General features: G+C 41.9%; 1 protein-coding gene across 1 annotated transcript in view; it reads right to left on the minus strand.

The window, feature by feature from the left end:
* Positions 1–25,603, minus strand: part of slit3 (slit homolog 3 (Drosophila)) — a 265,906-nt gene that overhangs the window by 95,404 nt on the left and 144,899 nt on the right. The window contains 1 exon segment of the mRNA XM_073486879.1: positions 10,414–10,485. Within this exon segment, the coding sequence (XP_073342980.1) occupies positions 10,414–10,485 (72 nt within the window).

The raw sequence follows: 25,603 nt of genomic DNA on the forward strand, positions 1-25,603 counted from the left end.
ACTCTATCTGCACATGCAGAAGATGCTATTAGCAAAGCCTTTTGCTTTTATCTCAGTCTTTCATCTGCAACATTTGCTTTTCTGTGCTTGTAAGCAGTCTAATCATTAATGTGCAAAATCTGAGTTCGCAAAAATATTCTAATCTATCTAAATTCACAAACTACTGTATTTCTGCTGCACTTCAAACAATCTTGCACAAGTTGTTAAGACATGTTCTTGTAGGAGATGTTGTTCACAACATCGAACACAGAGTCGTACTCTGCAAAAACGATTAAAGATGATAATGAGGTACTTTGTGGAAATACATGTTTGGTATTCAACTAAAACTCTTCCAATAAGTGACCAGATAAGAATTGAGCTTTTGGCTCAAGGACACTCCTGTAGGTGCTAAATGCTGATGGACACATATTGGATTTTTCAGGGGCTGGATGGGTAGAGATTATCTGATTTCTGATGGTAGCGATCGTATCGAGCCTGCACATACACGGAGACAACAAGTGGCTTCAGAAATCTATTCTGGTAATGTGCACACATTTTCATAGAGTCACATCCCGTATTTGAACATGTCATTCAACAATTGTACAGGATGCTTTGATCTGATGATGTCAATACAGTAAAGTGGTTGTACATGTTATAGCCCCAGGAAAGAGTTAATGGTGAAAAAGAAGCCAAATTTGAAAAAAGAGACAGGGGTGAGACATATACATCCTCATCACCTTGAGAAACGAATCGCTCTCATCTGAAGATAAACGATTCACTGAAAACTCACACTTTCTGACTGAGATAGAGACCCGTTTTGAAAAATTAAACTGATTAATTCTATTTATATCTGAGAATGATCAAGTACTTATCATCTATTTTCATTAATCTTCGTTGTCGGCGGAGAAAAAAAAAAAAACTCGAGTCGAAAGATCAGTGAACGAAAACCGCATCTAATTCAACTGGTTGAAAACTGGCCTGTGCATAATTATTAATTAATCATCTTCATATTAGCCTGACATCGCTGCTCTCCACTACTCATGGAGTCCTTAGAAACATACACGCATGTGCACACACACCACCCACACACAAACACACACACACACACACAACCCCAGCCTGTGTGTTGAGTGTGCAGTTTTGTGCGTGTGTGTTTCCCTGCCAGAGCCATTTGTGAATTTATGATTGCGTACGCGTGCATTTATTAAAACACTTCTGCATGTTTTTTTCCTCTCTGTGTGTGTCCCTCTATGTGTGTGTGTGTGTGTGTGTGTAAATGGGTGCCCTTTCCTCAGCTCATTGGGATGCGAGGCGAGAGCCCGTCGAGTGAGAGCTGTCCAGGCTAGCTTTGGAGTCATTAGCGCGCTCGTTAGTCCAGTTATGTTAAATCTAAATTACCATTCATCATCACACAGGGACCCATCATTTATTCTGATGTGGCCTGGCAGACACATGCGCTAACTGGATTAACTCATTCAGAGACACGCAGACACACTCGCTAAAACACAGCGGAATTCCAAATCAGGCGTTAGCTATGTGGTAAGTGTTTTAAAATAGATTATATGTTATTGATTGAGACATTGCAGGGCATTAGCAGTGATTGGTTTGCCCTTGTGAATGCAAACCAGTTCCAGACCATGCCCTCCTGCAGACGAATGCAACTGAACAGAGATAATAAATCGAGAAGATAAGCTCTAAAGTACGATTTTTGTGTAGGTGTTCAATAGAGAGGTTAAAGAAATTGGCTTACAAGTTGGTGGCTCGGATTCCCAAGGCACAGAAGAACACTAAATATGCTACTCTACTTAATTAAGCTACAGAAGTTGTAATCAAACAAAGCAGCATTAAATGGTACATGAACAAAGCGCAGGAAACAAAATTTCTACCTTCATATTTTGGGGACAAAAGGGAAGTTTTTTCCTCATTGATACAAATGAACAAAAATAATATATGGAAAGACTTCAGGGTGCAGCAGAGGAGGGCTGGCCTGCATTCAGTGCTGGCTCTCGGCATTAAATTAGCTCTCGCTGAGTAAAAACACACGCTGGCACACAGAGTCATTAGCCGCTACAGGAGGAATGCCTACCATCTGCGCTGACGTGATTGCAAAGACGAGGAATTCTCGGGAATCAAGCCGACAAAGTGGATCGAGCGAGCGGCTCCCTCTGCCAAATATAAAGACTGTGTTTATCACATAATTACATTTCCACTTCTGCTGTGTTTATTGGCCTTACAAGTTTGAGCACATACAGCTTTGACCGTCAAAGGCTTTCAAAAAAAATGGTGGAATCAAAGTATTAGTAGGAGAGTCGACCGTGGGGCTGTCGAGTTTAACCGTCCTCCTTTTCTCAATCAAAGCATCGGAGGAAAGTCTTCTTCCAGTATCCCTTGATGGGTTTGTGGCAGATGGATGGAAATATTAGTAAGAAAATCTTTTTGTTTTTGTTGTCATTATAAATGTTTTTTTCAGTCATGCATCAATATTAAGTCATCTAATAAATCCCCTGTTAGATATCAGCTGTTCAGGACTGCAGCTTCAGGCAGGGTCCGACCTTCGTAATGGATACGGAGAGCAAAGACTTTCTGTATTTGTTGTTTTTTCAATAATCAGCAGATAATCAGAAGGAGTTCCAAATCACAAAATGTGTTTATAAACTCGAGCCGCACCGATCCGAAGCCTTCAAAAGCCTGAATTGAGATGAAAAGGAGCCGTCAAGAAATCAAGATTAATCTTTTTGTTTAATGTTAACAAAGAAACACTCAGAGACTCGCTGTCATGCATCAATAACATCCGCCATTAGGAAAATCACTTGTTTAGAATCTTTGTGCGGCTCTAATTGATTCTGATAGGTGTTTAATGACTAATATGATACGGCCACCCTGGCTTGAAATCCGTTCATGTTTTTTAAGTGAAAGACAAGTGAGTCAAGTGTCTCTTAGTTTGTAGCTGACACAGAGAAGACTTCTGGGTTTTGATCTTTAAAGGGACACTGGTTTTGGCACTTCGGTGTCCCTTCATCAAACCAGTGCAGACACCTTTGAAACGACAGCTGTTTTCTTATAACATAATCAGAGCCACTAATTCCTGGCACGGCATCACAGGACACAGACAGAGGAATGTCAATAGATTGACTCGTCTGGTAAAACAAAGAGTAACACTGGGTTCAGCTGCCTGATTTGTTGCCATTTTTTTAAACTGTTTGCTTTCAGCTTTCATGCTCTTTCATTTTCGTTTGACATGTTATTTATTTTACGTTATATTTGACATGTTCTTAAGATTAACCACGTGTCTTAGTTGCCTAAACTTGACCCTACATTAACCTCTTCTTAACTTTAACAGTGCTGTAACTGCCACATGCGGATGTTGCAGTTTTTTAAAATGTTGCCATTGGACGTTAAAGTGAAAGTGGAAAAGTGGAAACCTTCACCCCTAAGCAGTACTGTTGGGCGAACTGGACGAATGATAGTTTATTCGTTCATGTAGTCCATAATGGAGACATGAACGCAGATAGAAATGGTGCCAGGCTGCCAGCCAGCGAGGTTTATAAGTAACTAATCTAAACAATGGTGTCATTTGATGGCCATTACATCGTGCAACCAACACTATAAGCTATGGCATGTTTAATTAAACATTCATTGAACGTTATCTGCACAATTGTCCAATATGGATGTTTTTTGTCAGGCGATAAGACTTGAATGATAACTGTTAGTAGTGAAGAAGCTAAAAATAACATGCATTCACTTCTTTTTTGCTTAATTTCAGGTCTATAATGAGATGCAAACTCTCGTCTCCTGAAAAGAGCAAAATATTCTACATGTCCATCAACTGTCTCAATCCCTGCACCCTCACCGCTCTACATAAAGGACACACTAATCCTTCGTTGGCACTAATGTTACGGCATACATGTAAAATGTGTACTGCAGTTCATATAATATGAATGCAATTCTAAGGAACCGCTGGGCTGATAATTCACACCTCACAGCTGGAGCCAGCAGAGCAGAGACCCTCCTAAAGGGCCCCCATTATGCTTTAAGAGGTGCTGCATGACAGCGTTTCTTCATTTCCCCACCCAGTGTGCGGGTTTAAATTACACAACACGGTTTGGAACTGACACCCACAACAGTAAATGCCAAAGGCTACATTTGTCCGTCAATGAATCAATATGGTGCAGCCGCTACAGTGGTGTACGTTTCAAAACAGTGACATCTGAACTCTGAGGTGATATAAAGTTTTGTTTCTGTATCAAAACCCACTTTGCCTGCCTGCTTTCTATGACTCTCAACAGGTAGGATAAAGCAATTTAGTCAAAAACGTCGGTCCATTATTTTAGTCACATAAGGTGACTCCTGGCAGGTAATTTTTTTCGTCAGCATACAAGCCCCCGGTGGACAAGCCAAAAAGTTACTTTCACAAATTGACTGGCAACTTCCCAGCCTCAGAGCCGCTCCTCTAATCTTCAGGCCATGAAAGCTTACCTAAAATCACCAGAGCATGCTAATTTCCTCCTTTAATTTTTCACCATGGCAGCAGTGGAGTTTATCTTCATTATAGACCGGTGGAAAAATGACTGGACGGATATTAAGGCGGGAGAAGAGATGACCTGCAGCGGAGGTCAAGTTGGACTCAAAGCCACACAATGACAACAATTAATAACAGGTTGTATTGTGGTTCAGATTGTGACTTTGTGACTGCCAGGTGTTAAACATATTGATGTTCACTATTCAAGGTTACTGTGAATGCAACTATTCAGCCTTTCTCTTGAGTTTACTCGGGAAATTACTGATTCTGCTTGCGTGTGTCCACCCACTGGGATTAAAAAATGTTGTTATGAAAAATATTATATTAAAATAATTAATATTTATGAACTGTAGGAATCCACTGATAACACATGTTTGAAAAATAGTTTCCCCTCATTACAGCATTTAAAAATGTGAAAATTAGACAAAAAAAAGCTTTCAAAGACTAAAAAGCTCTTTCAAACCTATAATTATGTGCGACCCGGTTTTACACAGAAAATCAATCGAACTTTCAACTAAAACTAATAAAATTAAAACTCTGCTTTTTGAGCCAATATTTGCATTTCAACCCCGGCTTGTAAAAACGTATGGATCTGAAGAATAAACACACCAGCGCCCCGGTTGCTGTTCTGAGTCTATCTGACAGCCTTGGTGGTCTGGAAACAACAAAGGGCCAAATTGAGTCAGTCAGTCAGACATTTGTTCCATCAATAATTAATGCCTCCCTGCTCTCCTCCCTCTGATCCTTTCAATCTATTTTCTATCACTGGTCTTTGTTGATTTTTTTTTTTTTTACCCGCTAACGTCACATCGGTGCTGCTTCCTCGTTTTCTGTCTCTTATTTCATCTCTGTGATGTCTTCTACACCTTTGGGTCCTGTATCTCTTGCCTCCCTCCCTCATCTGCGTCTTTTTTGTTTAATCTGGCCTTCAGATTGGATATCTGTTTTATGCGCCTGTCTATCGCTAAGATTTCTCTCCTCTTTCCTTCCTCATCTGCCTCTCATCTATGGATTTCCCTCCTTTCCTTTCTATCTCTTCCTCTCTGTATCGCCTAGTTTCTGTCTCCTCAGGTCCAACAGCAGATTAATAAATGATGTCCAGGAAACTGGCAGCTTTTACAACACCGATACCACACTCCTTTCTTCCCCTCGCTTCATATCCCTCCTTCTTCCCATTTCCATTTTGTGAACATCCTCCACCCCTCCCAAAATCTCTCTTGTCTCTTGCCTCTCCTGGCAAAAAGAAGAGGAAAGGATAGTAACCGCAGTCCTTTCGGGTCTAAATAAATCATAGCCCAGCACTGCCTTTGCTTTTACAACACCGATCCTCCACTTTCATCCTGGCAGCCATGAAAGAGAGAGCAGAGAGAGGAGGAGGAAGTAAGCGAGACTATCTAAGGACGTATGAGTAAAGGGAGTACATATCAAAGGAAATGGTGAATGTAAAAGTGTCTTTAGTCATATCCGTCCTTCTTCCTGAACCTCTCCAGGAAGCAAAACTCTTCTGTCACACGGAAATATGAAGAAACCGCAATTCAGACAGGTCTACACCAAACTTGGAGACTGTTAATCTCTCAGACATTAGAGATTGGTTCTTTGAACCGGCAACCATAAGTCAATGCTGGTTTACTTCAGTGTGACTAGTATATATTTCATGTTTTATGTCGCTTAGTGATGCTTAAGGATGAAAGAGATCTATATATCAGCCTCAACCCGAAGAAAAAAACTAGCTGCATTTTCATTCTGTTAATGAAAAATGACAGTAACAAAATAATGGAAATGCAAAAAATTTAACAACGCATTCCCATTTTTGAAATAAGATTATTACCTCCTAATAAACGGCTTTCAGTTTGTCGGTATTTGCAAGAACTTCTGCACTTTGCGATGAGACAAATATTACGTGAATCCAATCCTTTCAAATGCCACATCATTTTAACATGTTGTCTAATTTAATGAAAAGGCATCCCATCACTCCCCTTTATTTCCAGACAACAATTATAACGAGATTAATGAAACCAACAAACTAAAATCCATTTAGCATTTTCAAAATGAGCCTGACGCCCGAATGTTCGACTTTTGACTCGTCAACGCTGCTCCTGTGAAACGCATTAAGCAGCTCAGATAGAGCCTAGTCTACCAAGAAACAGCGGCTAATTAAAAATGACTAGATTAATTAATGTGGAGATTCGTTAGTGGCACACACACACACACACACACACACAGCGCAGCGCAGTGCCTCTTTCAATTGGCACGACACATACACACACACAAACTGCTGCAATACACACACCCACAGACACACACAATGTATCCAGCCAGCCAACACAGAAACCGTACAATTTCTAATATTCACGCAGTCACATTGAAATATAGAAAAGTACATTCGCACATGCAGACAGACATCTTTTGGAGTGATCATCATCTGGAAGCTTCATTACTAACTGGTCACTTCTGACGAACAAAAAGCACAAACAAACACATATAGATGTATATGGATGTAGGGAAACATGCAAGGATTTCAGCCGACACACACACACACGAGAATGCACACACATTTCAATTTTTATACTCTATCCCCTCGCCTCACTTACTTCACAACCACAGACTTTATCCTAAACGTTATCCTACCCTCGGGCTTGAACTAACAATTATTTTTTGTCGAAATGTATTCGTTGTTCTTTCTGATTCCTTGGCTGATTCCTTTGCAAACAAGATGTCTGAAAATACTTCAGACTTCCAATTAACTTCTTCCCAGAGAACAAGGTGACATCTTTAAATTGCTTGTTTCGTTTAGCTTGACACTCAAAAACCCTCCAAAATCTGAAATGTACAAAATGTAACAAAGAAAAGCAGCTAATCTTCAGGCTGGAACCAGCAAATATTCAGTATTACTGCTTGATCAGAGACCCAACTATGGATCCACGTGTTAATCAACCAACCAATTAAAAATCAACCCAAACGATTAATACTCCTAAACCTAAACCCTAAAACAAAATCTAAAACAAGCAAGCGGCGCTTTTTTCGAAATCGTTTGGTCTCTATGTAGCTCAAAAATGCAAAGCGGCTCTCACAGTGATAGAAGTCCACGCACATACATACTCATGTACATCAGTTTGTGTGCCCAGATGTGCACACACACACAGAAATACACACCTACCTGATGGTGCAGTCACACGACCTCCAATCACTGTTATCTCTATCACCCCATTTTGTACTGCGGTCACGAAATCAACCCCAGGAACTGAACAGATGGAGCTGTGCCTGTGATTGTGAGTGTGTGTACGTGTGTGTGTGTGTGTGTGTGTGTGTGTGTGCATTTGCAAGAATACGCATACATCTCTGCATGAGTGTGTGTTTGTGTGTGTGTGTGTGTGTTAAGATGCTTGAAATGAAGATCAGTCCAGCGGCAGAATTGCTTACTGTCATTCATGCCCTTTTGCTCACGTGCACAAACACTTGCACACACACACACACACACACACAAACACACACACACAAACAGACACACACACACCTGCCTTTATTAAAACGTCACATTCACTGAATATACTGTGTGCTGTCATGCTGTCTGCTGTGAATGGGAACGACTGCGTATTTACAGTGAATTGTAAATCCTGCCGAGTACTCAGCTGTCAGAATCTTATGAATTGCTAATATGTTGTATCTCGCGCTGCTGATCCCCCTCTATCTGCCCCCTATCACTTCCATTGTGCGCTGAGCAAAAAGTGAGGCAGGGGAATCAAAAAAAGCTAACTGCTGAAAGGGAATAAAACCTTGAAAGGGAATCATGACAGGTAGAGGCACAGATGGCAAAATAAAGATTTTTGCAGCATTTCAAATTAAATCCGAGCTAATATGAACAAAAAAACATGAATAAAACGCTTTCTTTTTTCTTTAAACATACAAACATTTATTGTAAGAGCTGCAAGGATTTCTTCACATTGGGCTGAAGGTGGTTCACAGTGTAAGCTGCCATGTATTGAGCCATGTTCCACTGTATCCTCTGCTCTCTTTAATCATTCATGTGAACACATTAGGCAGCACCGGACTGCACCAAGACTGATCACACCTACAACAGCAGCATACTCATCAAGATGTGCCTGTTGGGAATCCCACTAAGCTTTTTACATTACAAATATCTGTTTTCAGCGCTATATTATGGCAAAAATTCCTTCCATCTCATCCTGGATCCAGTTGAATTTTTAAATACCAATTATTTCAGGGAGAAAAGTCAATGATTTCAAGTACAAATCAATAAGGAATTTGTCTTTTCTTGTGCTGTTTTGCACAAATCTGGAAAAAGACATGTTTCCAATAGATTTTTTGACAGATTTTTCATAGCTCTAGTTTGTATCTTGTATATAAAAAACATTTAACATACAGTAATTGTCTCAGGTTACTCACAATCTTACTTGGTGCGGTAGATCTTAATGATAATGACACAGATTTCCTCCTGAAGCGACCAGTTACAGTTCTTGTCTTCATTTGGGCTTCCTCACTGAAGAAAAATAAAGCTTGACTAATGTCACAATGTGATGAGACCACGAGAATCAACAACTTCCTGTTCTTCTTCAAACGTCACCTTCAGCACTGTATTATGAGCATTATGAGTCTGTTCTTGTCTCCCTATTGTCCTCAACAGCGCTCACTTAATGATCAACGAGCATTTAGCTCAGACAGACTAGAGGTTGGGACAGTGCTGTCAGCCTTTCCAATCATCTCGTCCTCCCCTCTGCCATCTCGCCGTCTTGTTTCATCACCCATCTTTGTCTACTGGCTTCTCTCGCTCTTTCTCTTTGTTCTGCCTTATTTGCTATACAGTTTTACCCTCCAATAAACATATTCAGCAACAATATCACCAACCTTTTCACCTCTCAGCGTCATACAGCAGGATGTGAATACATTGCCAACAAATGCCAACCAAAGACAGGATGTTAACTTCCAGCTTGCTCTTACATAAAATGAAGACAAGACACTCTAACCTTTACATATTTTAGCACAAAAATGGGTGCAACATCTGCCTCTGCACAAGAGCATATGCACGCCATGGACACACATACACAGACACACACACACACACACACACACACACACACACACACACACAACTGTGGAGAAAGTAGACGCCTTTCCCAACACTACCTGGAATTGCACAGTTGCCAGTCACACCTCCGAGCATAGTGACAAATGAGCAGCTCTAAAGATGTGGACAGATCAGACGCACACACTCACACACACACACACACACACACACACTCAATCGCATACACAGCTGGAGGCAAACACGCAAGAGCATCAACATATTCCCATATGCTGAGGGAATCACCCCCATGCACTAACACACATGGTGCAGGGAAAGCGCAGGTGGCTGCTACACTGTTTTTCTCACTCTTTCTGTTTGTGTGCGTGTCGGTGTGTATTGTAAGTCAAGGACAACAAATTTGCCGGTGAATGAGCAGGCACGCTTCATCCTTTCCGAGCAATGCACACAAGCACTTAGACGTGCGCCTCAGCTCCCTCACACACAGAAACACATGTACAGAACTACATTTTCAACAACAACAGCATCTGCAAGTTAAAGCTTTCCCTACATTGAGAACATACAGCAGATGCACATAAAGACATAGAATGAAAGATGAGAAAGAAAAAGTAGATGAAGAGGGGGGTGAACGAGGAAGGAGAGAGGAGAGGGAGACGTGGATTTTTACATGAAAAGGAAGAAGAAACTAAGACAGAAAAACAAAGCTGATACCGAGTGGAGGAGAGCTCAGGACAGGTCCCTGCTTCACAGACAACACATGAACAAGCGGAGAAGGGGAGAAGAGAGGATGAGAGCAGGAGGAGGAGGAGGAGGAGGAGGAAGAGAGAGCTGGAGGAGCCGGAGTGAGAGAACCAGGGTTTTTTTCTCTACTTACAGAATCTCCAGATCGCGCAGCGCTCGGAAAGCTCCATCTTCGATGCAGCTGATGTGGTTGCTGTCCAGTTGCCTGCACCAAGCACACACAGACAAACACACACAGAGATGAGAGAGAGAGATGGGAGAGAGTCAGGCGCAAGTATGCAAGGTCCGCTCAGCTGTGGGAGGGACTAACAAAAGACAGGTTCCGTGAATGAGTGTGTGCATGTGGGGGTGTGTGTGTGAGGTGATACCCCAGTAAGTAGGCTTAAGGTAGCAGATAGGAGACACCGGTGTTAACTCCCAGACACGCTCACACACACATACACACACACACACACACACTGGGGGATACCCAGTCCAGACGGTAGCACACAAGCTAAGGTTAAGTCTCTCACCTCGGCGCTGATATGGCCAGCCCTGAGGAAAGGAGGAGAGGAAAAGGAGAGTGCGAGAGAAGAGACCAGTACGCTAAAGTGGCCTGCCTGGCGTCAGCCTATCACCTCCCTCCCCTGCTGCAAGCCCAGCGCACACTGGCCACCAGGAGAGAGAGGGACGAGAGAGGTAGACACAGTGAAGAAGAGAGCGAGCGAGCCGTAGCTACTAAAGCCCACCCTGCTTGTCTGTTCTGTAAATATTAATTGCATTTTCTCCTCTTCCACCCCTCCTCTCCCACCCATCTCCTCCTCCTCCTTTCCCCTCCTCCCCATGTCCTCTTTTATTCTTTTTTTTTTCTCCCTGTAGTGAAAGAGGGAGTAATTTCATTACATTAGGCCAGCCAATCCATTAAGGGCCTTTTACCGGCTCTGTCACTGAAACAATTCATTAAAAGGAAAGCCTCCGTAAATCAACCTACAGTCACGACTCTGCCTCTCTTTCCCGTCCCCCTTCCTTCCCCTCTCTCTCTCCCTACTCTTCCTCTCTCCCCCCCTCCTCCCTAGCTTGCTCGACGCCTCATTCACCGGACTCCCAGATGCACCCTCTACCCCATCGTCATCTATCCTTTGCTTTTACTTTAATTTGCTCGGCTCTAGGTATTCAACTGCCCCCACCCCCACCCCCCCACCAACCATCCCTCCATCCATGAACCCAACAACCCCAGAACCTCCACTCGCTCCCTCCCTCCCATTCATCCATCCATTCTGTCTCTCTTCCCCCTCACTTCTTCTTCTGCTTCTTCTTCTGCGGAGGAGCAGATGGATGGATTGCAAGTGGAAAGACACAAAGGGCAGACAGTCAGGAGTATCTTCTTTTTAAACTTAACCAGGAAGGATGAGTGGCATTTAGACTGGGTCCACACACACTCAAACAGGTGGACGCACACACAGATACATGGAGTAAAAGATGCAACCAAACAGCAGAGAAACACTCAAACACACACACATGTAATCATAAAGGTCCACAAGACAAATACCCTCATGGACACACACACACAGCATGGCTAGTTACTGTCTGCTCTCCAGACACTAGAAGATAAAAGCATATCACTCCACCTTAATCTTCTTCTCCTTGTCCCCTTCCCCATCTCATCTCTCTTCCTCTGTATCCCTTCATCCCTAATCCTTTTTTTCTTTGACTTCTTCTTGCTTTTTTCTCCTCTCATTTCCGATCATCCATCTTCTCCATTTTTCGTGTTCTCTCCCCCTCTCTCCATTCATAATCCGTTTTTTTTCTCTCCCTCTAGTGCCCCCTCGTTTCGTCTCATCTCTGATTCCCCTTCACCTTTTCTCTTCTCACACTCCATCTATCCATTTCTAATCCATTTCTTCTCCCTGTATTCTTTTATCAAGCTTTTAAATCTCCTTTTCTTCTTCCTCTACATAGCCCCGGTGTCTGCTCGGCACACCGCACCACCTGTCCTATCAGTCATGTCGGCTTTTAACCCTGAGGAAGGTGATTCCCAAAAACCAGAGCGGGGTTGTCTCTGTAGGGCGACAGAAATTACATCAGGGCTTCAGGAGCAATATATTCTTTGGTTTGCTTTTATATGTGCATGTTTTTGTCAGTGTGGGATGTGCAAGTCCTCAGAGTAACTGAAAAATATATTTACTATAGTACACCACAAGATCAGAAAGACTCTATTGCAGTGACTTTGGATAATTGTGGGAAAAAAAAGGATATAAAAAAGTTTACTGTACATTAAGCATCATTATCTTGTCATAGAAAAAAGTATTGTCTCCTCCAGCTAGCCTTAGAGAGCACAAGAGTTTATAAACCCAAACCAAAGTAAAAAATAATATCTACACAGAGACAAAACTTTGAAAAGCTGCTATACAAGCCAAAATACTGTAATCTTTGTTTGATCACTATACTTGAAATTCCCTTGAGGCACCACTGATGAGTACAACACAACAGAGTCAAAGTACAACAAGCACATTTTTCACGTACTTCTTTCTAATATTGACCAACTGCTGGTGAGTAACGTTTGGCATGAGTTTATTTTGGACTCAAGACAGTAAATATCAAACAACTCTGTGCCCACAGGCCAGGTTTGGCTCCCAACATAATTATTTTTCAGCCCTGCGAAGGCTTCCAGAGACTGATGAGATGTTTTGATCCGCTTTGATGCAATGCAGTTATATTTTAAGAGGTGGTTCAGAGATATGTTTTTAACAAGCTTGGTAAGCTGCACTTGATTAATTGAGCGTGATTGATAAAGATTGTGAGGACTTGTTACCACTAAACAAGTGTTCGGTTTTAAGACTGACAGGGCTGTGTGCTCTTACATTCTGTTTTTTTTTTTATCTGGGTACTTGTTGGAAGAAGAGAAGCTGTGATCGTGAGCATCTGTTAGATGACTGAACTCTAAAATATAGTGAGTGCTTGGGATCATACCAACATATGGCTGTGCCATGTTTGTGTCTTATGTAATTAAAAGGCATGTTGTTTTTTAGGAAGGCGATCTGGCACGCAGCCTGAGCAGCCATATGGAGACACATGGCACTGCCAAAGTTGACTGTAGTTATTAAAGCAATTATATTTTCATTAGTTAAAGGCAGGGAAGGCAGTTCTGGAGAAAGATAGCTGATTATTGAGTCTCATTCCCTGGTGGCCAAATACTGATGCTTTGGGTTCAAATTTTGGGCCGAATACCGACCTAAAGCGGTATCTGACGACCTGAGAATGAGACTCAACAATCAACTGTCTTTCTCTAGAATTGCCTTCCCGACCTTTAAGGGTAAACAACGAGAAAACAACAGCACTGGTGTATAAATGCAAAAAAAATACTTTTTCCTGATGAATGTCGTCTTCTAACTAATAAAATAATAGCTGTGCTAATAAACATTGTGCTTATGTAAAAATATCCAGTGGTGTCACGCTTACGAATGTTGAAATGCCTTGGTCCCTTGTCAATAAATTTCAGAGGGTTTCGGACATTCAAATATTGAAACACAGTCTTGGATAGCAGTCAGTGGCTTGGCAGTCAAATGTTAACATATACGTTTTTTTCTGGTGACTGGGCTGACAGAGGAGTGCCTAAAATGAACCACGCCTTAACCATAGAGCTGCCAGAAAAGGTATCATTTCTGTAATACCCAGGTGTTGTTTTGAAGGGCACTGACGAACCACTTATTTTGTTGCTGGTGAGAACTTGTTAAATAAATCCTTCCATAGACCATTATCTCTCAGTGCCCACTGCGTCGCCAGTGACACTCATAACTTCTCGACGCGAGGATGGAGGTTCCCACCGCTCCGTAGAGCTGACTGTGAGACGAGCGAAGGAACGACTGCGACTCTTCAACTGTACGTAACTCTGCCGGATTGTATTTTTGATCATGTCGAGAACAAATTGTCACCGTGCTCCAGAAACCTCACATCTGTAATTTTTCCTAGAATTGAGACTAACTGGCGAATTCTCATTGGCGACCATGTGCTTCATCTTCCATCGTCATCCACAGCAAAACGATTTCATCATCTGTGATATGATTGGATTCCTCTGACAGCTTTGTTCACCAAGCACCCTGATTAGCAGTGACACGATTGGTATCAATCTGGGATGAGGGTCCACCTCGTTGTGTATGTGTGTGTGTGCTGTCTATGTGTGTATCATTGTGTTGCATTCATTGTCCTCGTGTGTGTGTGTGTGTGTGTGTGTGTGCTTTCATGTGTTCAGATCAGGGATGTGTGTTACAGGGGATAGAATGGGGGTCCAGAATTTAATTTCCTTCCATATAATTAGTTAGTGTGTTTAATGTGTGCTACCATCTGGAGCAGAGGGAAGCACACACACACACACACACACACACACACACACACACACACACACACACACACACACACACACACACACAGCAACCCTGCTGCTTCATGACTTCACCAGTGAGCAACTACTTCTGACTGAGTAATTAATGAAAGGACAGAGGAAGGGAAGGAGGACACACTAGCTGGGTTTTTCATCCAATTCATAGCGACAAATAATGATTCACCAAATTTGAGAATCAATACAGCAGTTTTGCCTGGAAATTACAAAAACTGTTTTCAATTTGCCTGACGCAGAACGTTTTTTGTTGATAAAAGAAATTACACAATGAATAGTGATGGAGACGCATTGAATAAGTGAAGAATGAAAGAATACGCAGTGATGTGCTGCGTCTCCTTTTTATTCTAACACTGCTTCAATAGATCACGTTGTATGTTTTTGCTGAAATGCGGCTACTGTGAGGAAAATGAGAACAGAAATAACTTCACAAAATGCGCGTTTAGATTTATAGGCTCGACACAGAACATGGGAACAAATCAAATATTAATTCACAAGAAAACAAATTAAATGCAACAAAAGACTGTATTATAGTCAGGACAACAGCATTGGTCTGTCCAAAACTGTTTACAGATTATTTTTACAATGTGACAACAGTGTGGCTAAGGTTTGGTTAGGCTTAGAGCAAAATCCTGGTTTGGGTTAAATAAATCTTTAAAGTTAGGGGAGCTTTCATTCTCATGAGTTCAATAACAAATACGTGGTTACAGTTAGGCAATGATCGTGGTTAACATGACACACAAGATGGTTTGCTACACAGAACCATCTGGAAAGACACCGCTAGAAACTGATCGGACAAACCATTCATCTATCAAGTCTATAAAGGGCTGACTCAACCAATCAGTGGGAAACTTTAACTCTACTCACATCTACAAGACATGACACTAAGACCGCGCCACCATTTCCCACTTGTCTCTCAAGTGAATCTATCGCTTTGTCTTTTGTCATTACTGCTAGCTAGAGAGATAAGCCACGCCCAGATGACCAAACCAAAAAAAAAAGCCAATGAGGTGAATGGGTCGAAAAGACAAATAGTACAACTGAGGAAAAGAACAGTATGGCAACGGGGGAAGAATGGAGTCAGCAGAACTGGTGAAAGGATTCAAAGAAGAGGTGCAGGGGTGTGAATGATAGAAGGAGGAAGGAAGGCAGGTAGGACACGTGCAGCAAGACACTGAGAGTGGAGGAATCACAGAAATCAAAAGAAAAGGTGGTTACTGGAGAGAGAGGGAAGCAAAGAGTAAAAAAAGTAGAAGAGAAGCAGGTTGGAGATTGGAAAGAAAAAAAAATATACGGATGGAAGAAAAAGTAAGAAGACTGAAGAACATGGGAGGAGTGAGGGATGAGTGGATTAAGGATGGATGTGGTTTGAATATGTGAAGAATGAGGCGCTGATCAGAGGATTCACCTTCTCTCTCTTTCTCTTAATGTTCTTTAAATCTTTCCATTTGCTTTTAACCATCTCTCCCTCAATTCTCCCTGGATCCTCTGGTTCTCTTTATAACTGAAAGTAGCATTATACAGTAACACGTTCACATACAGTACATGAGTCAGTGCTGGTTTGCTGTGCTGTTGATTCATCTTCAATGATCGGGGACGTTCAGTACTGCTGATGTAGGATTAATGCAGGGTGGGTGGACATCTGTAATGGCTGCCACTACACGTAACCTGCGGTAATTGATGATTTGTACAATTCAGGGTAGGCTATGACTTGCAAATGATGAATCTGCTTTTTAGTGATATTCAAGGGCAGAGGACAGCATGTCATGTTTTTCCACATAATAATGTCCATCTATGACTGTGTTCCAGCCTGAGATTGGTTCATGCAGTCAAGGACACCAAGAGGCTTTCCAATTGAGTGGGTTTTTTACATTTTGAATTGGAAAATTTGACCGTTAACTTTGCTTCAAGTGTATTTGTTAGTTTTTGTAGCTCTGTTGGCACTGACAACAAACACTGAAAGGAGATGGAACAAACATTCATCTAATGGTGAAAGTTCAAGTCGGACCTGGCAACCCAGCAAACCTCTACAATCTAATTTGACACTATGCGGGAAAGCATGCAGAAGTCTCTCCAACACTAACCACAAACACTTTAAAGGTTGTTTTTTCCCTGAATGTGAGTTTAAGTGAATTTTTACATCAAAACTGAATCCCAAATGCTTTCACTGTGCAGCCCAGTCGCCAGGATATTATGTTAGCAGATAACGTTTCTGCAAACCAAAGCAACGTCCAAGGTTGACAGTTACCAACGTGGCAAATCCAGTTCACTTTATATGCTTATTAGCCACCTGTTGCAGCAGGAGGTGAGGGGAAGGTGGTAGCGTTATAACAAGCCAACAAGGCTACCTATTGGCCGTTCAAGTCACACCACTGAATATTGTTAAGGACACCTGGAGACATTTCCAGCCATTTGAGTGGCGACAAACCTCGGACCATCTGCATCCATGAGTGCGGTGACCAAAACAGGTATTTTAACAGCGATGCTTTCCCAACCCTTACCATGTGATTTTGTGTGCGTAAACCTAACAGAGCATAAGCACAGCGAAGTTGCAACATAAAGAAACGTCCAGTTTTTTATCTGTGGTTGTGGAGAAACCTACTTGTCTAACATTTATTCTGGTGATCGGGTGCACTATGATGATGAATGAAACTGTTTCTATTCCGTCCAGCTAAATATGCTACGATTCAGACAGAGCTATTGACATTTTCTCCCTCCTGTCTCAGTTGGTCGCGACCTTTAATGAATTAGCCACATCCTGCCATTTAGCGAGGAGCGTAGGGGGGGTTTGTAGGGGGTTTGTGAATGATGGGAATCTGAGTAAACAATTTCCAGAACCTGGCTACCATGTCTTCTGTCCTCGCCTCCCTTTTTATTCCTCATATATTCATGCAAGGCACAGTATGCTTGCATAGAAATGACATGATGAATGTGTGTGACTCATTGACAGATGTTCTGCTATCAAAAGGAAACCGATTATTAATCTGTTTTGTATAATTTAAAACACAGCCGTGCCAGATATATGTCTGGTTCTAATTGTCAATTGCTGGAATTGTGATAAACATAAAAAAAAAAAAAACTGAAGACAAACATCTGCAATGACAGAGACACACAACAGTGCAGGTCAGAAACTTGTGTGTGTGTGTGTGTGTGTGTGTGTGTGTGTGTGTGTGTGTGTGTGTGCACACAGCCGACACAATGTTCTCACCTCTCTCTGAGGCGCTGTAGTCATAATTCAAACAAACGGCCATCCTGCACTGCATTGTGGGTAGGGAAGCGTGAAGCGTGGAGGCGTTTTACGAGGGAGAACAGAAAGGAGAGGATGACAGGAAGGAGAAAAGGTAAAGAAGTAAAGCCACGGGGCGGGTTCTTTTTCTGTTCTGATATACTGTATGGTTGTATTGTTTGAAGAAATTACATATTACATTCTTCCAAACCACCTGAAGGTACTATGAGTGTGTAGACGTAGAGCATGGGTGGACCCAGCGGGGAAAATGAATTATATTTCATCACAATAAAAAAGTGGGTAAGAGGGCGAGTAGGCAGGCAGATGGAAAACAAGGTACAATATGCCGACGCGATGGCTACAGATGATAAAAAGCGTGTCTGTGTGGGCACTGAGGTGTAATGTGAGGGCATATGAAACATCTGTACCTTATCTGATGTGTCCATGCTTCCCTGTAATCCAACTGCAGCTACATGCCTCCCAGCATCAGTGACTCACACATGTTGCCATTTAAGCGTGACTACAAACATGCAGTATCTGTAGATGATCACATTTATCTCCGCTTCTCTGACTCTCTTCACTTCAAGCAGAACACATTTATAAGATTTATAAGATTTATATATAAGTCTTAAGGGAATAGGTTTAAATAGTAGTCTGAAAGAACCTTATCGATGTTGTTAAAAGATATCTGCATGCCAGAAGTACACAGTTTTTGAAAGTTATTTGAATGTAGCCCAGCCTGAGGTCAATCAGGAAGACTATTTTTACGTTGCTCATAATTCATATTTCTCTCTCTTCTCCCACTTCCTTCCTTCTGGTTTGACCAACCACATTATGCTTCTTAAGCCAATCATCATTGCTGCCAAACTTTAAATCTTTTCTTCTTTATCTCTCTCTCTGTCAGTGTTTGTCAGTGCGAACCCTCCCCAACCCCATTCACCTCCAGCGCTCCAGGTCTGAGCTTCTTTACCAGAAGCACATTCCTCTTCATATCCATCCAGATCCAGACCAACACCACCATCACCCCTGATGGAGTGTCTAGACTCCACCAGGGGTGGATCATATACTACCCACAGCTTCATTGCTCCCTTAAAATACAGTGATGTCATGATGGGGGTCTAATCGTCAAAGACTATTCACATTTCTCACCTTTATTGTGCACATGTCGATTCATACCTGATCACTCGCATTAAGTCTCTCCTGACTGAAGTGTCATTATTGGTTTTAACCGGTTTTGGATACATACTGGGTGGGGTTTAATGTATCAGGCTGGTTGAAAAGCCTTGAAAACAAACTTTAATATACTTTTATCCAACTTTGAAGACTTTTCTGCACGCTAACATGAGACACTATTCAAGATAAGTCAGTAAACTATTGCTTGTGTGATTTGGACAGTTAAAGGAGGGAGAGGGTTGTGTCATTTTCAACATTACCACCTGCATTGTTAACATTTTTAATCAGCGCTCACCACTTTTAAAATCTTCATCTTTATGTGAATATGTTCAGCATTTTTGCATTGCATCTAAGTGTGTGAATTAATTGTTTGTCCTGATTTGACGTTGTTATGTTTTATGTTACAAACCAGCTTGTCTCAAATTGCTTTCGAATTGTACCCGGAGGGATGAATAAATATTAAATGGAATTGAAAATAAGCTGTGGCACCAATTTAGGCAAGGACTTTGCATCGCATGAAACAATATTGTGACTTGTTCTTTTTATTGTTATTATTACTTTCACTTTAATGAACTCACCAATGTCCTTGGAGGAAATAACACAAGAGGGTAAACTGTTGTGCACATGGCTAATTAAATTATAGCCATAACTGTTTTGCTTTGTTATGGTTCTTTGAAATAATTCTAACAATGTGTCCTAACTGCATGCAAGCATCCGATGTGACGTGATGCAAAAGTGCAGAAAAGAGATTTATCTTCTAGAAATGACAGACAGTATTTACAGGATTCTGTTCATGAATCAACCGTTTCTCGTCCATGTCATGCTTTAAACGTGAGCTACAGGAATGAAAACAGGGCGTCGGGCTCAAAAAAGGCGCACCACACCGCTCGTGGCCAGTAACGCTGACTCTTGCTTGCGTCACATGCAGTTAAGACACAATAACAAGCTGACTTGCTCAGAACACAATCCTGTTCAGTTGAAGGTTTTACATCACTAGCATTCAGCTTGTTATCTGGACTGCTAGTGCTTGTTCTGACAAAGATGTAGACATTCAGTGTCAACACAGGGACTGTGGACACAGAACTTGTTTGATGCTGTTGAGGAGCTACTTTAGTTTTTCTCTCTTAATTTCCAACTTGTCTCCTCCTGCGGGCAGATCGATCTTGCCAACAGCGATCATGCTTGACACAGATTACTTGAAGAAATTGGGGTGATTGTATGGCTTCTTGTTTGGGACCAGACACAGAAGAGGTGTTTCCAAAGAAACCACGTTGTTGGACATTCACTGGGTTGGTTAACATGATGACTTTCCTGGCAAGGCCAGTCAAGACAAGACGCGATGAGACAAAATTAGATTACAGAGAGATGGTTACATACGATAAGATAAGCATCCAGGATGTGACGTATAGATAAAAAAAAAACACATAGCGTGCCACGGGAATTAGGACGCCGTGCTTTCTATCCATTCTAACACTACATTTACCTTTATCATCTGTGGTTTGACTGACAGGTTGAGTTTAGGGGAATGACAGGACCAGCAGTCAGCACAATATATAGGAGAGCACACACAAACACCTACGCACAGACGTATGGCGTATACCTGTCTCCTTAGGTTAGCGGGAACCTACAGTAATCATATTTGCCAGCTTCATGGCAGTTTCAGCAAAGCAGTCAATCTGATAGGAGGGTCCGTGAGTGTGTGTGTATGCATGTGTGTGTGTGTGTGTGTGTGTGTGGAAGAAGTGCAATAAATGGCGCGCGGTGCTATGCTAGCCACTGGGCAGCATGAAAGAGGGAGAACCGAGAGAAAGAGAGACAGATAGAGATAGAGACCCTGCCCTCTGAGAGACAGAGTGAGAGAGAGTGACATAGATTGAGAGTGAGTGAGAGACAAAGAGGAAAAAGTGAGAGCGAGCGAGGGAGAGAGAGAGAGAGAGAGAGAGGGAGAGAGAGAGAGACAAAGTGAGAGGAGGAGAGAGAGACATACGGGAAAATCAATGCTGTGTCCACCAGGGACAGAATGTCATGACGGTTTTTTTTTTACTCTGTGGTATAATGGAGGGTTGGAGCCTTTTACTGCAGGAGTCACCTTGTCTAATGGAGGGAGGGATGGAGGGGTGGAGGGGGGTTTGAAAAAAGGGAGAGAAAAAAAGGGGGGAATAGAGAGGAAAGAAAGGGAGAGAGGATTTAAGGAAGGGAGTTAGTTAGAGGGAGGTAAGATGGAGTGGAAGGATGGATGGAAAGAAAAGGGGGATAGAGAAAAAAAACTGAAAGACAGAGCGAGAAAAAGACAAAAGATTGACAGATAGATGACGAGATAAGAGCAACAAGAGGGGGAACACTTGGTGAAGGGAGAGCGAGATTGTTTGTAGGCAGGACGAAGATTGAGAAAGTGACGCCGTTTGAGGAGGATGGGGAGAAAGTGTGAGTAAGTAGCGCTGACAAGAGGTGAAACTACAGGGAGAAAAAGAGGAGAAGAAACGGCAGGAGGAGGAAGAAATGACTGATCTTTATATGCCTGAGTCGCTCCTAATTTTGGCAGGAAAAAATAAAGTGAAATGATTCACTTTGTAGGTCAAAGCAATCTAGTGCAAAACATTTTAACGGGGGGAAGAGACAATTTTACCGTCAGATTTGATTGATATGTCTTTATAGCTTTGGCAGGAAGTGAGGAGCCGCGTTAGAAGAGAGAGGCTGATGTTAGAAAGCTGAGGGCAGGGTGCAGCTTTTTTAGGGTGGAAAATAGCCAATGTGCAAAGTCTGGGAACTCATTGAATTTCACCTACCGGACATTGGAGCTGCTCAGTGGGACAACCACGGGAGACTGCGGTTATACTGGGCAGCTCTCAGGTGTAAATGTGTGTTAATGTATGGATGTGACACAGGGAAACACCTAAAAAAAAGAGCTTGCATGCTCAGAAAACCTTCCCTGGATGAATTGATATCAAAACACAAGGTGTAACCCTGGCAAGTAACATGAGATTTGCTCAGCAGTTGTTGATTTTTTTTATTCTGGGACTGAACTTCAAATGGTTGTGAAATACTTTGAGAGAGCCTGAGGTGAAAGAGGTAACGTGGTGCCGAGCGTTTAGTTTGGATTGTGTCCGACGTGAGGAGGGAGAGCGGATTAGATGATCAGAGGCCAGCCTGAATTCAAAAGGTTTTGGAGCTCAGCCATGAGAACTGACACTCGCTCACTTACACACACACACACACACACACACACACAAACACACACAGCAGCAGTACAGAGCACAGAGTACAGGCACTTTCAGGTCCATTTAACCTGAGAGTAATAATCTCCTGTGGACTTTGGCGGCCATATTGAACTTACATCACACTTGGGAGAGGAAAGTAACCAGAAGAGCACATTTGCCTTCATCCTAACTGTGAATTACTGATCTGTAGCAAGATGTATATTAATCAATTCACAGATTGCCTCCGGTAAAAAAGCATATATCTTAACAGTTCAAGGACACAAAAAGTCCAGATTTCAAGGTGATGTATGCGGCTGATAATACGGATGTAAAGGGGAAATAAATTCAAGCAGTCTGCTGTAATTGTCTCTGTAAATTTCTCGCTAAGCTTAGCTAAGCAGTGTTTTTGCTAGTGGGGTAAAATATTGTGATTGTGACTGTGCCAACCCAAACCTGGGCCCAGAATTCCTCCTGAGGTCTCTGTTAGTAAGAATCCATCTGCAGTCATTACTTTTCATTTTGAGAAAACACAGTCTCATGTACACATGGGTTTTATGTTACAAGATAACATAAAACCCCCTGTGGAAAAAAGGACAAGTAAGCTACTCTCCTAAGTAACATAATCACAGTTAGAGACATGACTACCAAGGCTGGATGCCAATTAGCAGCACATGTCAGATGTAGAGAGACGCTGACAAATAGAATTCTTGTGGTTGACGAGACAATCTCACCACAAGGTTCGTTTACCAGTAGCCAGGGGAACTGCAGGTGTTTGCATTTCCATTTTTTAACAGGGATTACAGCTATTTTTAAATCTGGGCAACATGTTTTGGTGTGTAAATGACTACTGCGTACAAAGAGCACCACCTCAGCCTGGTTACGGGATGTAATTTGAGGGCAACTTAGCTCATCAAAGTTCTTGTTTTTGTCACTGCCAGGCTCAGATTGTCTGACAACATTATGGAAAGGATCCCTTCAGTTGGTAACTCCACCAACAGGTCTTGGAGCACTATGGCATACGTGAAAAAAGTAGTATAAACCCTTCTGTGGCATCAGGGGAAGCTGCATGTAATCTGATAAACTGTCTCCAGTGATGTCACTCAGTGGCTTAACTGCATTGTGGGTAATGTAGTCACTAGGTTTTGGAAAGAAAAGGAGATATATCTCTGGTTCTACATGCAGCTTCCTCTGGAGCCACAGAAGGTTTTATACTACTTTTTTCACATATGCAGTAAAACTCCTCAAGACCTGTGAAGACACTTTAATGTGTAAAACTTTAATAACTTTAAAGAGTAAAATCCTTTTGGATAAACCAGCAACAGCTCCTATCAAAATGAAACTCAACACAACCATCTTGATTCATCTTTCCACTGTCCCAACAATCACCATCGCTGGTTTGGTCCAAATAAACCCTCAATCATTCAGGTGAAAGAGGGAAAATATTCTGCCTTTTCTCTCGATGCTTCTCTCATCCCTGTCCTCTACAGTATCTGGCCTCTCTCTCCCAATATTTCCATCTCTAACGGGGTGAATTAAGGGTTTATTTTGACCAAACTAGAGCTGGTGAAAGCTGAGGTTCACAGTTCATTCTTGAAAAGTGTAAACAGTTCTCACCACCGAGTTTTGGCTCTTCTGGAGCTTTCATTCATATTACATGATCGTCATTGGCACGTAGGAATGAACGGAATGATGATTTATTTTCATCTCACACTCGTCCAGAGGATAAATATAACAGATGGAGTCGGCATGCGATCAAATACGACCCGTCTTTGCGTCAGTGATTGCTCAGATGATTTATTTAATTCCAAGTTAAAATCAATTTTTGGCAACTTTTTCTATCCTTTTATTGTGCAAGCCTTCTTCCCACACCATGGCATATATTTAAAAAACTCTGCTTGTTATTATCTGAATATTTAAATCATCATCATCCCCTTACTTTCTGTCTTTTTCTTTCTATCTCATTTAGTCAAAGAGTATTGTTCTTTTTTGTGTTGTTGTTGTTTGTTTGTGTCACTCAGTAGCTCTAGCCTCCAGAGGGATGGGTTATTATCTTTATGCATCTTGTAGTTATTATACTCTGCTCTGTTTTTCCATCCCATCCTCCCTTCCATTCGTCTGTCGTGTGGTCGTGGCTGATAAAACACAACTGCAAACTTCAATTTACACAAAGAAGATTTGTTAAGCAGATCTACTTTTTTTCCAACATAATTCAGCTTTATTGTCGCGTACTGTTATGAACCTGGAGTGCCCTACACAACTGCAATCCGTGTACTCGATTCTGCTCTATCTAACCCTAAATCGAACTCTCTCGCATTCAAGACATTGTTTACCCCCAGGAGTCTGTCTAGTAGTTTCCTACGCAGCATCAGGGTGGATTGATCAGCCACTATTGATGAGAAGCATTGATTAGGCAGCGAATTGATCGCACTATTGGTGATTAGGACGTCATGAATAAATGACAGGGGGTTATTGAGTGCACGACGTGAGGACAAAACCTCTCCGGACAGGGAGAGAGCAGAGGGAGTGGTGGAGAAAGAAGAGGAAGATAAGAAAAGTGGGAATATACGGGGGAGGTAAAGATAAGTGGAGAAGAAGGTGCAAGGAGGAAAAGGGAGAGGTGATGAAAAGCTAAATAAATAGAGAAGGGAGGTTCAGGGAAAACGGAGATCACAGATAAATTATGAGGAGCTGGGAAATGTGTCAAGGGGTTTCATTGAGAGAACATTTAGCACTGCTACTCAAGTTTTGTTGGAGCATCACTGATTTCCTCCAAAAATCTAAAATAGGAACATTATCCTGCATTATCCTTAACATACAGTTACCCACCGCTCAAAGAACTGAAGTTACATCCAGTAACTATTGCTTAATGTTGTGTAACAGCCTCAGTTTTAAACATGTGATTAACGTTGTGACACAGTTGCAGTTTCAGTAGGCAACAAAACTACACGGTAAGGTTTAGGAAAAGATCAGGGTTTGGGTTAAAAGAAGTACATTTGTGACAAAACGTAAGTTACAAGACGTGAGTTCAGTACGTTACTTAATTGAACTTACTTGCTAAGCGACAATAAATAGACATTGACTTTTGATTTCCCACAGCACACTAACAGTACTCTGCAGATTGAAAGACGTGGTTATTTGACCTATCCGTCTACACTGACCTCCTCCTCACAGTCTTTGTCTCTCTTCATACGACATCACCTGACTTCCTCCTTTGCTCCTGACATAATTATTATGTTATAGCCACCATACTTGCCAACCTTGAGTCCTAAAAAAATAGGGAGAATTCGGAAACCAAAGCAGGGTTCTGGGGGTCGTCCCCCCCAAAGAAATTAACGTTTCAAAGACTTTGTTTCCT

Source organism: Pagrus major, chromosome 18 (genome assembly GCF_040436345.1).
Source record: "Pagrus major chromosome 18, Pma_NU_1.0".
NCBI lineage: Eukaryota > Metazoa > Chordata > Actinopteri > Spariformes > Sparidae > Pagrus > Pagrus major.